General features: G+C 44.1%; 1 protein-coding gene across 1 annotated transcript; it reads right to left on the bottom strand.

Moving 5' to 3' along the window:
• Nucleotides 1-2,834: 2,834 nt before the first annotated feature.
• LOC133924932 (sialyltransferase-like protein 1) lies at nt 2,835-4,685 on the bottom strand. Its single transcript, XM_062370679.1, has one exon. It carries the CDS (start codon nt 4,543-4,545, stop codon nt 3,361-3,363), a length of 1,185 nt encoding a protein of 394 aa, XP_062226663.1. The 5' UTR covers nt 4,546-4,685; the 3' UTR covers nt 2,835-3,360.
• Nucleotides 4,686-11,885: the final 7,200 nt, after the last annotated feature.

Raw genomic sequence — 11,885 nt, 5'->3', positions numbered from 1 at the left:
GGTTCAGACCTCCCGAAGGATAACAGCCGTACGTCATGTGTATTTTGTTATCAATATTTATGAACTAGTTACAAATGAGTCCCCTTTTGCTAGACCCATTCTCCTCTTTATATACAAGAGAATGAGAACTTATAAGTGATCCCTTTTCTGTTGATTCATATATAGCTAGATGTACTTTTCTCAGGCCATCATCACGTGGAGCGTGCGCGCCGCATCTTACGTCGGTGGTACTGCGAGGTCCTTCTCATCCTCTTGGACACCTCTACTCTACTCTTACCTTACCTCGATAACCCTGCCTGTCCCCTCGCCGTACGACGCAAGCTTATCTGCGAAGCCATTCTATCCTAGGCTTTTGTGAGTCCGCCCGCAAACTTGTCCACTTGCCTAGTCGTTCTGCAGACTTAGTCCCATCTGTTACGTGGTACTAAATCGGTCTACAGCACCCTACCCTATAGTAATTAATGCTACGAAACGAGACACAGCTCATCTGCGATGACCACGACTTTGTTCGCTAGAGAAGCCTCGGAAAGAAAAACACTTGAGTAGATATCAATAAATACGACTTAGACATGTTAAGTTTGGACGCACCGCTGGCCACGAGCAAGGTTCACGTTACCGACCGGAGCTCGGTTACCGAGCTCCGGCGGTAACCGAAATCTCGCGGTAACCGCGGTTACCGGTCAAAATTTCAAAAAAAAATTGGAGAAAATTCATTTGACAAAATTTGAATTTTTGCGAAAAAATCGTGTTTTTGCCCTCTCGGTAACCGCTCGGTTTTGGTTGGTTACCGAGCGGTTTGGGTCGGTTACCGAGCGATTTTCTCGCATTTTTGATTTGGTTGGTTACCGAGCGGTTTGGGTCGGTAACCGCTCGGTTTTCTCGATTTATCGAGCGGTTTTATCGAATTTCAGCGCAGTTCAACAAAAAACCTAAAAAAGGGCTCAATCTTGTAAAATCAATAACTAATTCATCTGAGCTTCAAATCAAGTGAAACAAATTTTGTTGGCTTCCTTGTAACATGATCTACATGATAAAAGTATTTATACTCATAAAAAAGTTCAAAATTTTCTGTGAGAAATTTTATTTGTTAAACCAAGTTAAATGCATAGTTTACTCTTTGCTAATCCAAAAATCATGAAACTAATTTTGTTAGTCTTCTTACATGATCCTATATCTTTTAAAAATACATGAACTCATGAATTAGTTATTGTAACATGCATGATTGTGTAAATGTGTTGCGACTAGATTAATTCATAACTGACCCATCACACCTCAAAAATTAGTGAAACCACTTTCATTAGCTTATTTATACTATGATTTACGTAGAAAAAATAATAGTAGACATGAAAAAGTTAATTACAGTACTGTTTCTTAACATATTCACTTTATGCTTGTGAACTTTGTAAAAATCATAGAGAATTTAATAAAACTCTAAATAAAGTGAAATCAATTTTAAAATATGTGTTTGCATGTTACACTTTTCCTTAATGTGAGTTAATAACTGAGCCGCACGATTCAATTTTTTTTTTTCATTTTTTTCAAACTTTCTCCCTATAGAATGATGCAAACGACATTATTTTTGAAAAAAAAATTCACAGAAGATCTTAGAATTGTGTTTTTTAAGATTTTTTTTGAATTTTTTTATTTTTCGAATTTTTTGAATTCAAATTTCAGTTACCGTTCAGTTTCTGAAACCAGACCGGATCGAGAAGGTCGGTAACCACAATTTTTGAGCGGTTACCGACAGTTTTTTAACCTTGGCCACGAGATCACATTAAATCGTAAGGAGACTGGTCACGTAAAACTCACGCTGGTCAGGTGAGCCAATGGCTAGTTACACGATAGACCAGGGTTCAGAAAATATTCCCACCGGACGCCACACCCTTGTAGAGCCCATTAGCCATGATGCCCTTTGCTCAATACTCCGGCACTTCTTATTAGATAGAGATAGCAAAGGGGTAAAAACTGCATAATTGGCTTATTTTGCGGAAAAATTTCTTTTCAGGTGATACCAGTAAATAACTCCAGTAGTAATGATCGATGCTGAGGAATGCTGAGAAATATATAAATAGAGGGAACTCAACAGACAAGAGAAATATCTGAAGTGATACAAATTTAGGAATTAATTAACTCTTTTAAGAGAAGGTCCAGAACACTCAATAACATGTGTGGTGTCCTTTAACTTAAAATAAAGTAATAAAAAGGTGCCGGGCAGTATTACAATAGATATGTTATATGTAACATGGTGGACCAAATCATCAAATGCTTCTTGAATACATTGTACGACAGATTAAATAACAGCCGAGAAGCGGCTTGTAATGCAACTTCATCATGACGAGTTATGTACTGACCAAGCAACTAGAGAACCCGCAGAACCACAGAACATGGTGGGATTCACTTAAAAGAAACATAGAGAATATTGTTGTCAGCCCATGGTGGGCCATTTGTATTTCGTGGGAAAACAAAAACGCAGAAGGTACACAACCGTTTGGAATATAGGCGTAACTACTGCTATGTGCTAGACATAGAACAATATAATAGTGTTTTATAGTTATATATCTCCACGTAATGTGCAGTATCTTTCCTTACTACCTAGTGTCAGCACAACAGTAGCAAAAGACCGATTCCTTGTGCAACATAGGCAAATTCAAGTTTAAATGAATTCTATGCAACGATTTCCTACAAAAGAATCACATAAACAAAACAAAGATTGGCAAACTACCAGTACATAAGTGGTAGAAGTAGGACAATAGAAAAGGTACTTGCGATTGCAATGCAAAATATCCAATCTTCCGTTTAGTATCATCCTGCAAACTTCAGTAATAAAAGAAAAGGACTCGGCAAAAATGAATTTATATACCTCATACCTCAGTTATCTTTTCGTGATGATACATGGGACAAGGGTACAACATGACTGCAAAAGAGTTTATACAACAAGTTCATGAAAATAAAATGCCATGTGTTCTTAAATTGAGGTATCATGGGAAAAAGAGGAACTACGTGCAGATAAGCTGTTTTCATACAGGGAAAACACAGTAGCAAAGCGATGGTAAGTTGTATATAAGATATACATTTGTTTCTTAATAAATTGAAATATTAATCTAAGCTTACAATTCTAAAGCACGCCTACTGTCGTGCTGAAGCCTAAATCCCAATATAAGCCTAAATCCCAATATACACCTTCTAACTCCAACAGAACACGAAAATTTGCTATCTGAATTTGCCTATCGTCTAATCACAATACATTAATCCACCTTACAGAGCAAGTTTTACATTGTACTCACTAATCAAAACCCCCAAAAGAAAAACCACACGTGGCACATAACGTCGAGCACATGGCGCGCACTCTACGAAGCTGGCCTAATGGTAGAACATGACGGACGGGACGGCGAACCCGGCATCATTGAGGAAGGGGACTACCTGCGGGCGCTCGGCGAGGTCGCGGTAGAAGGCGTACTCCGCCTCGTAGTCGTGGAGGTCCAGCTCCGTCTTCTGGTTGCTGTGGTAATGGTGCTTCGCGTCGGTGGCCTTCCCGAAGCCGAACACGCTGACCCTGTCGCACACTCCCACCGCGACCATGATGGCCTGCATCCCGGACGAGTAGTGGAACATGGCGGCGTCGTGCACGCGGTCCCATTCCTCGGCCGCACGGCCCGTCTCGATTACGAACCGGCGGAGGGAGTAGTACTTGACGATGCGTGCGCAGAGGACGTCGAGGCGGGCGTCGGTGACGGAGATGGGGGCGCCGTGGCGGGAGGGGGAGGAGGCGTTGCAGGCGGCGACGTCGAGGAAGTGGACGGCCTGGCAGATGTAGAGGAGGATGGGGACGCCGTCGCCATAGGGGTGGCAGAAGCAGGTGGGGCGGCGCGCGCAGAGGTGGAGGATGTTGCTGTTGATGAAGGAGAAGTTGGTCTTGCTGCCGACGTGCGCGGCGTAGCCCGAGATGCGGGCGTTGTTGAGGCGGAACACGGCAGCGTGGGAGTCGATGAGGGGCCCGTGGTTTGCCCGGAGGAGGATACCGCTGTTGCCGACGACGGCGCAGGAGGAGATGCGGCCGGGGAGGGAGAGGAGGGAGGGGAGGTTGCGGAGGACGGCCGCGTCGTAGCGGCGGAGGCGGTACCAGGAGTGGAGCGCGCGGCGGAGGGAAGGGTCGATGTAGAGCTGCTCGTGACGTGGAAGCGGGTGCAGCAGGGGGTCGTGGTCGTGGTCCGGGTGGTGGCCGCGGCGGTGGAGCGGGAACTGGTGGTGGCGGAGGTGGAGCGGGTGGACGAGCCTGTCCCGGCGCCACGCGCGGGCGCGCGCGGAGGAGGCCGGGAGGCGGCCCTCGAGGAGGTCGTCCACGTCGCGCCGCAGCGACGCCTCGGAGGGATCGACGGCGGCCAGGCGGAGCAGCGTGGCGTTGAGGCGCGCCGGGTCGAAGACCGGCGAGGGTTCCCGAACGGGAGCGGGCGCCACGGCCCGTCGGAGCGCGGTGTGGAATGAAGCCACGCCGACGAGCACGACGAAGAGGAGCGCCGCGAACGACCGCCGCAGCGGCCGCTTCATCGCCGCTGGCGCCGCAGCCTCGGCCGGGGGCTAAGTGGGTCGGAGCCGCCGCATGGGGGCACGCGCATCAGGGAGAGGAGGGAGTCAGTGCGAGCCGAGCCGAGCCGAGCGGACCTCCGTCCTAGTGGGCGGGGACTGGGGGCGGCGAGTGTTTTATTGGTCGCTGTGTTTCCGAGTTGGCGAGATGGAGTGGGTGTGTTTGGTGAGTTTTTTAATATTATAATTTTGTACGGAAGTTTCTAAAATACGATTTTTTTTAAAAAAACCTATTAGCAGTCTGGACTCGTGAAAAATGAGTTTTCACGTTCTCAGCATGTAAAATCTGTGTTTTTATAGTCTCATTATATGAAATCTGGGTTTTCGTGATCTGGATATTCGAAAATCTAAACTTTCACGTGAGCACAGTAAGCTAGTTTTCGTGACCTAAAAACGTGGAATTATTTTTTCTGACCTGAGAACATGAAAATAGGTTGTTGCGGCTTAAGAGCGTGAAAATATGTCTTCACGTATTGAGGGCATAAAAAAAGGTTGTCGTGATATGAAGGAGCGAAAAATGGCACACATTTTTGCAGACAAGATATTTAGCGCAAAAAATATTATGTTGCTTTTTATTTTTTTAATTCAACTTATTTTTTATACGGAATGGAAAGATATAAATAAATTGTAGAATCGCTTGTCCGATAATGGGACATAGCTGATAAATATTACCTGGGAGGCTATAATTTTTAATTTTAACAATAGTAGTTGTAAAGCATAAGTATCATAGAACTTGGTACAAAAGTTATATATGCTGATGAATCATAAAGAGATGATAACAACGAACGTTGGTATTTACGGTATGTCTAAAGATTAACCTAATAGCGTGTCGCTAATAAATCTAATATGCTTTAGGGAAAAATATGTTTGGTTACAATAGATACTCTTTACTGAGTGCACCTAGGATATTACCCTTTCTCAGGGCATCTGGTCCCTCCATATTAGCGTGAAGGGCCCTCTCCCGCTTCCTTTCTCTCTCTGTTTCGTGTGCTTCAGCCGCGATACGCTCCTTTGTGGCATTCCTGATGTGCTCCTCCTCTTGCGCTTCATTTGGAGTTCCTCCTGATGTCGCTCGTACTCGCGGCGTTTGTAAGCTTTCCTTCTCCACCGCATCTCCATGTCCATCAACTGCTTTTGATGCTCATTTTACTCCGTATCCAGCCATTGTATGAAGTCACAGATAGGTGGAGGAGATTGGATAAATGAAACAAGAGGGGATATTAGTAAGACAGTGCATGAAATCGTATAAAGAGTACCACATGAGTGATCTATGTCGCTATACCAGTGGGTACTCATATGGTCCATATCGAGACTTATCGTACTGGTAGTTGGCACACATGAAGAAGCATATGCCATAAGTGTAGGAGATGTTCTGGGACTCGCGAAGCCTACAAGGATCACCACATAAGCACATCGGCAGTTCGACCCTTTAGGGGATAAAATTCCCTAATATTTCTTGGGTGGACTTGGTGGAGCTCAGGAAGACATTGCAGTTGAGGGAGCTGAGGAATGAATGATGTATCTATGAATGAGGGTGGGGGTATTATGGTGGCGGGGGGCTGGTGCATAGACTGAGTGCATGGGCTTGGCTACAGGCTAGAACATAGTATTCCCTATGAAAGCTGAAAAAATTGTGGTATTGATGCTTGGTGTGGTCATTTCATTATGAAAAAATTCAGCAATGAGTTATTGTTTCCTCTGCAATGAGGCATGGAATCCTATGAAAGCATTGGGCATAGAACATAAGGCAATATGCACCGACTCGTACCTTACTCGTACACAATCTATAATAAGTTGCAATAGTATGTTATACTCCATCACTAAATGAAGCATGCCTTATGGAAAGATAGAATGTCGGGTGAAAGAAAATATCTACTAGGTTGGTGAAAAAGCTGGAGGCTTGCTGCATACGTACACTTGCACCAGTCCATGCGCCATAGGCCCCGGCGCAACCGGTAAGATGCACACACATTATGGAGGAACTTGCATGTTACCGTATGTAGTGAGATACTTATCCCACCACTCTTTATTGAGTTTCTACAGCCTCACCTTCGACCGTTCAACATCAATGCACCTCATTATCTAAGCCTCTTTGTAGCCATGGTTGATGTTCGCGTACTCTTCTTCGTTCACGTACCATTCATACTTGCACCTAGACATGTCATACTGTTGGAGGGAAGCAGGTGAATTAGATGAGATTAGTAGCACGGTAGGATGTCATGCACACTTACCCCACATCTGTACCAAGCAACTGTAGCAAGCGGGAATAGTTTTTGGTGTGCTATTTTACCGCAATCGCATCATGGTATGAGTGCCTCGTGTCCTTCTATCTGTAGCTTGATCTTCCTCTTCTTCTACTCTGGATCTTCATTTCTCTTTCGCTCTTCGACCTCATGCTTGAGTCTAGCAAGGACTTCAATGGTGCCACCATCCATTACTAGTGGTACCGTGTTCAAACGTTGTATTATGTTTACACACATACTAGCGGTAGGGTTCGTATTGCGAATGGTTTTGATGTGGAAAGTTACAGTCCAACGATTTATTGCGTGACAGAAGGGCACACAGATAAGTTCGAAAGCGGCTAAGATTGACGATGCTACGCTTTATGATGCTACGAGAACACAAGTAATGAAAACATGTATGATAACATAGTACAGAAATAAACATCCTACATGACATGGCAACCACAAAATATAAATAACATAAACATGTCAAAGTACAGTCTGAACTAATGAAATTGAAAGTTAAACAAATTAAATATAAAAGCAACACAATCATGACCCCTCCCCGCACCCCTATCCTAGGCCATGCCTCTGGCACGCTTTCTCCTACGTGCTGATGCTGGAACGTCAACGTCCTCCACCTCCCGAGGATGCTCGTACGTGGAAGGTGTGTACCAATCGGGTGTGTGGTGCTCGCGTCTGGGGAACTCGTGGAGACCAAAGGTGCCTTCCGCCTCATGCTTCGTAGACTGAGTGGGCGGAGGTGCACCGTACAACTGAGAGGGGCCCATCACTATGGACGACCCTTCATAGTCAAAGAACGCGCTCCCACTGGAGTGCGATGAACTCAGAAAAACCTAAGTGATCGTCTCTATATGGATCATACATGCATTATATCATGCAGGAACATGTGAGTATTGCAACATAATGCATAATAAATCAAATATTATGAAATAAAGAGTAGCCACATACCAGGCATATCAGGCGTAGGAATAAACACAGGGGCGGCAAAACCAGAACCTCCTACCTGGTTAGGTCGCACAGGCTGAGTACTAGTGTACTGTTGGTGGCTGAGCCATCACTGCAAATAAAACACAGATGTTATATCGAGGATGTTACATGAATAATACATGATGCGGAAAATGCATTAAAATTTGCAAATATCGAGCATAACAATTACACACAAATTATCGCATAGTTCTCACATCATGTACATAAGTAATACACAACTAATACAACATAGTTCTCACGTCACGAACATCAATAGTACACTTAATTCCTATATAGCATATCCCTCGTGGTCCACCCCACACCCGTGCATTGCTTGTCCTCCACGGACACCTCTCCCACGTTGAGCACTAGTAGATGGGCTTGCTTCGGTATCACCGCGGTTAGCCTGTGGGCAATCCTTTGCCTTGTGACCTTTCTTATCATACTCAGTACACCTCCTCAAAGGCCCGCCAACCTCAACTCATCCATGTCATTGTGAATATGCGTAGTCTCTGGCCGACCACCTTTCCCATGCGGATATCTAAGCAGCATCATAGGGGGTAGACATATCGGCATACATCTGTCATAAACTACCATATGCACTAAATCCACGGAACTCCCTAGTCCATGTATGCACCACATTTTCTTCAAGTAGAATTGTGACACATATAGTGCGGTTCTCGCACCCACTTGTGACAATGTAGCCAGCACGTGAGAACAGGAGACATGGAAAAGCTTCAATTTATTGCAAGTGCATTCGCACCATCTATTAAAAACTTGTCCTAGGTTCACCTTATGAATAAAAAATTTAGTATCGCTCCCCACCCCTCCTTTTGATCTTAGGGTTATCTCGAAACGGTGCTCATTGATGCTCATGCTATGAACCATGTGTTGCACAGCCTTCTCATTCTTCTTTTGCAAGTATTCTATTATTCGGCTAGCATACGGTGTATGCATTGTTGTATAGTGAATAACAACAGCAACATTCCTCTTTTGGTAGTACCCGAAAATGTCGTATAGCATTCCTTCAATGATTGCAACAAGAGGGAGTCCATGTAGCCCTCTAATGACCCAATTGTAAATCTCTGCTATATTGGTCGTCATGACGCCATACCTATCGAAATACAAAAAAATATTCATCAATTTTTGAACATACTAGTTCGTACTCCACATCAAAATAACTTACAAACAAATGTACCTAGCACCTCCAGTGTCGTATAGCAAGGACCACTTCTCCTCTGGCTCTGCCTCAATCCAGTGTGAGAAACATTTGATGTTTCTTGATGACCTTCTTCTCACATTAGGAGGGCCAATGCTTGCTCCAAGAGGCGGCAGTGCCTCAGGTAAAATGCCATCATCAGTAGGCGGTTTCTTATTCCTCTCCTGGACATGCGTCCTTATGCACTTATCCAATTCCTTCCATAAAGCATCAAACTTGCGACTTGGTTTTGACTGCACAACCTCTTAAACATGTCCATCAGTACCTTATTCCTGAATTGCTTGTAAAAATTTGCTCCCATGTGACGCATATACCACCGGTTCTGCATGTCAGGCCATAGGAACAACTCACTTGAATTCTCTTGCAGTGTCTTTATAGCATATAAGATCCCAGCATGTCGGTCGTGTATAATGCAAAATATTTGTTCGGGTCACGGACAATCCCAGCCTTAAGGTGCCTAAAAAACTAGAGCCAGCTTAGCCTGCTCTCACCCTCCACAAATGCAAATTATAAAAGAAGTATCTAGTTATTCGCATCAATATCAATTGCAGTGAGAATCTGGCCTTTGTACTTTCTAGTCAAGAATGTGTCATCCATACAAAGCAAAGGACAACAATGCTGGAAGGACCGAATACACTGGCCCAAAGAAAATAAAGCACGTTGAAAAATCCTGGCATGGTTTCTATCAAATTCAGTCTCCTTAAAAGCGATGTATGTGCCAGGGTTCCTTTCCTTCATAATTTCAAGGACATGGGGAAGGTTGCAATAAGAAGCCTCATAAGTACCGCAACGCTTATCCAAGGCTTTTTGCTTCGTACGCCAAGCCTTTTGATAAGTAATCTCATATTTGAACTGTCGTAATATGGATCGTTGGATGAAAGAGCATTCCTTGTCCCACTTCTGAATAATCTCAATGAATAATTCATTTGCAACTAGTGCAGCAGTGAGGTTACAGTTCTTCTGACCTATGTTTTCCAATTTACAATTGTGTTCAACCACTCTAGAGGCTACCCAATGGGTCACATGCTTCAGCTTATATGCATGAACATAAAAGCTGCATTCAGGAGTTCTGCACTTCACACTGTACTTTTCTGGGGTCGACATAGTAACACATACCTCTCAGAGTGATGTTATTGCCCACTGTATCACTGCATCCTTCATTTCAGACCGATTGGAAAAGACCTTATTTAGGTGAACTATAGTTGATCCATACTCCCAAGGGGAATCATGATTTTCTATAAATTGTATATTTGCTTCCTCATGCATGTTCCATTGATCTAGGATGGCAGCTTTAGAGGACGCATCGTCGTCGTCGTCATCACCGTCGTCATCATCATCATCATCATCCTCCATATTTGCAGATTACAGTAAAGATTGTTCCTCATGTACCGTGTTACGGCCCATGTTCTCAAGATCAGCAACAATTTCTTTGACTTTCTCCCCCGCATCAGCCTAACCCTCAACCTCTGTCATCTGCCTATGCACAACAACATCTGCCTCAGCCTTATGCCATTGCTCAAGTTCTTCCCTCGCGACTACATTCCCCCACCTATCCACTTCTTTTGCATGTGTCGCTACACTACTACCGTCATACATTTCTCTTGGACAAGCATGCACCAGTATATTAAACTCAGCCTCACGACGTCGGCACCACTCCAAACATTGCAACCACTTCTCCGTCCGATTCACCTATTTCAACTCCCAACAAACTGGATCAAACGTACGAGTCCACATGCAATACACTATAATAGAATAAATGTCAGGGTCCAACTAAAAATATTGGGTGAACCAGATTCTCATCTCCTTCATCCTTGTACCCTCAGGGTTTATGTACTCAATGGTAGTAAACGGAAAATTGCTCAAATCAACACCCATGGACCATTACAGATTTGATCATTTCCATATAAAACTCTAAGAGTTATAGTGTTTGACATAACTACGACCTAAAATAAAGATATCAAATAAATTACCAAGTTAATTTCATGTGACTAACTTCAAATGTGTGAGGAGTCCAAATAGTATTCTAATTAATTATTAAGTTGATCATTTAAACAATCAGAACTACAATGATTAATTAGAATATCATCTCGGTAGTCCTGGCATGTGTTTTGTGCCCAAGATCAAAACTCATGCCTTTCCAACATATAGCATCACAATAAAGCTTAAGAAAAAGTGAGTAATTAAATTATATTACAAGCATTTAGAAGATTGTTGTTGGGGAACAGTTGGCTACGCTAGCCTAAAACAAAAAATTTCTACCGCATTCACCTAGAAAACCATGCAAGTAGAAGATCATAGATCTTTACCACTTGACGTGCAGTGCAGCGGAAGAAGAGTTGGAGTAGACCGATCCAACGTCATGCACGTCCTCGACTAGCTCTGAGCAGCGAAGCATATTCTCGATCAGATCCATGACTAGCGCCGTGCAAGTGGTCATGCTCCTCGACTAGATCCAGGCAGCGTTGTCGCGATCCGCGACCATGAAGGGGAAACCTCAACCACATCCTCAACCACGAAGAGGAAGTAGACGATCTCGTTAACCACCTTGTCGAATAGGTAATCGCACTCCTCTATCACCCCTAAGTGGGTGCATTGCGCTCCTCGGTGATAGAGCACGACCAGCGCCATGATCAGAGAGCACGATCAGCACCGTGATCTTCATGCCAAAGAGATCAACGCTGCAGTTGCAGCAACACCTGTACGTATCCACACGTACAGGGATGGAACATCGTACGCTGGTATGCTAGCATCGCACTCTCGACTAGGGTTCCACACGAAGCTTGGGAAGAGGTAACTCATAAGCCCACATCTCTTGCCTCCTCTTATATAGAGTACGCTAATGGACCTTTAATCACATTAAAGCTCATCATGAC

This window comes from Phragmites australis, chromosome 1 (assembly GCF_958298935.1).
Source record: "Phragmites australis chromosome 1, lpPhrAust1.1, whole genome shotgun sequence".
NCBI classification, from domain to species: Eukaryota; Viridiplantae; Streptophyta; class Magnoliopsida; order Poales; family Poaceae; genus Phragmites; species Phragmites australis.
Note: the sequence above shows the minus strand (reverse complement) of the source record. Positions and strands in the feature narration are given on the sequence as shown.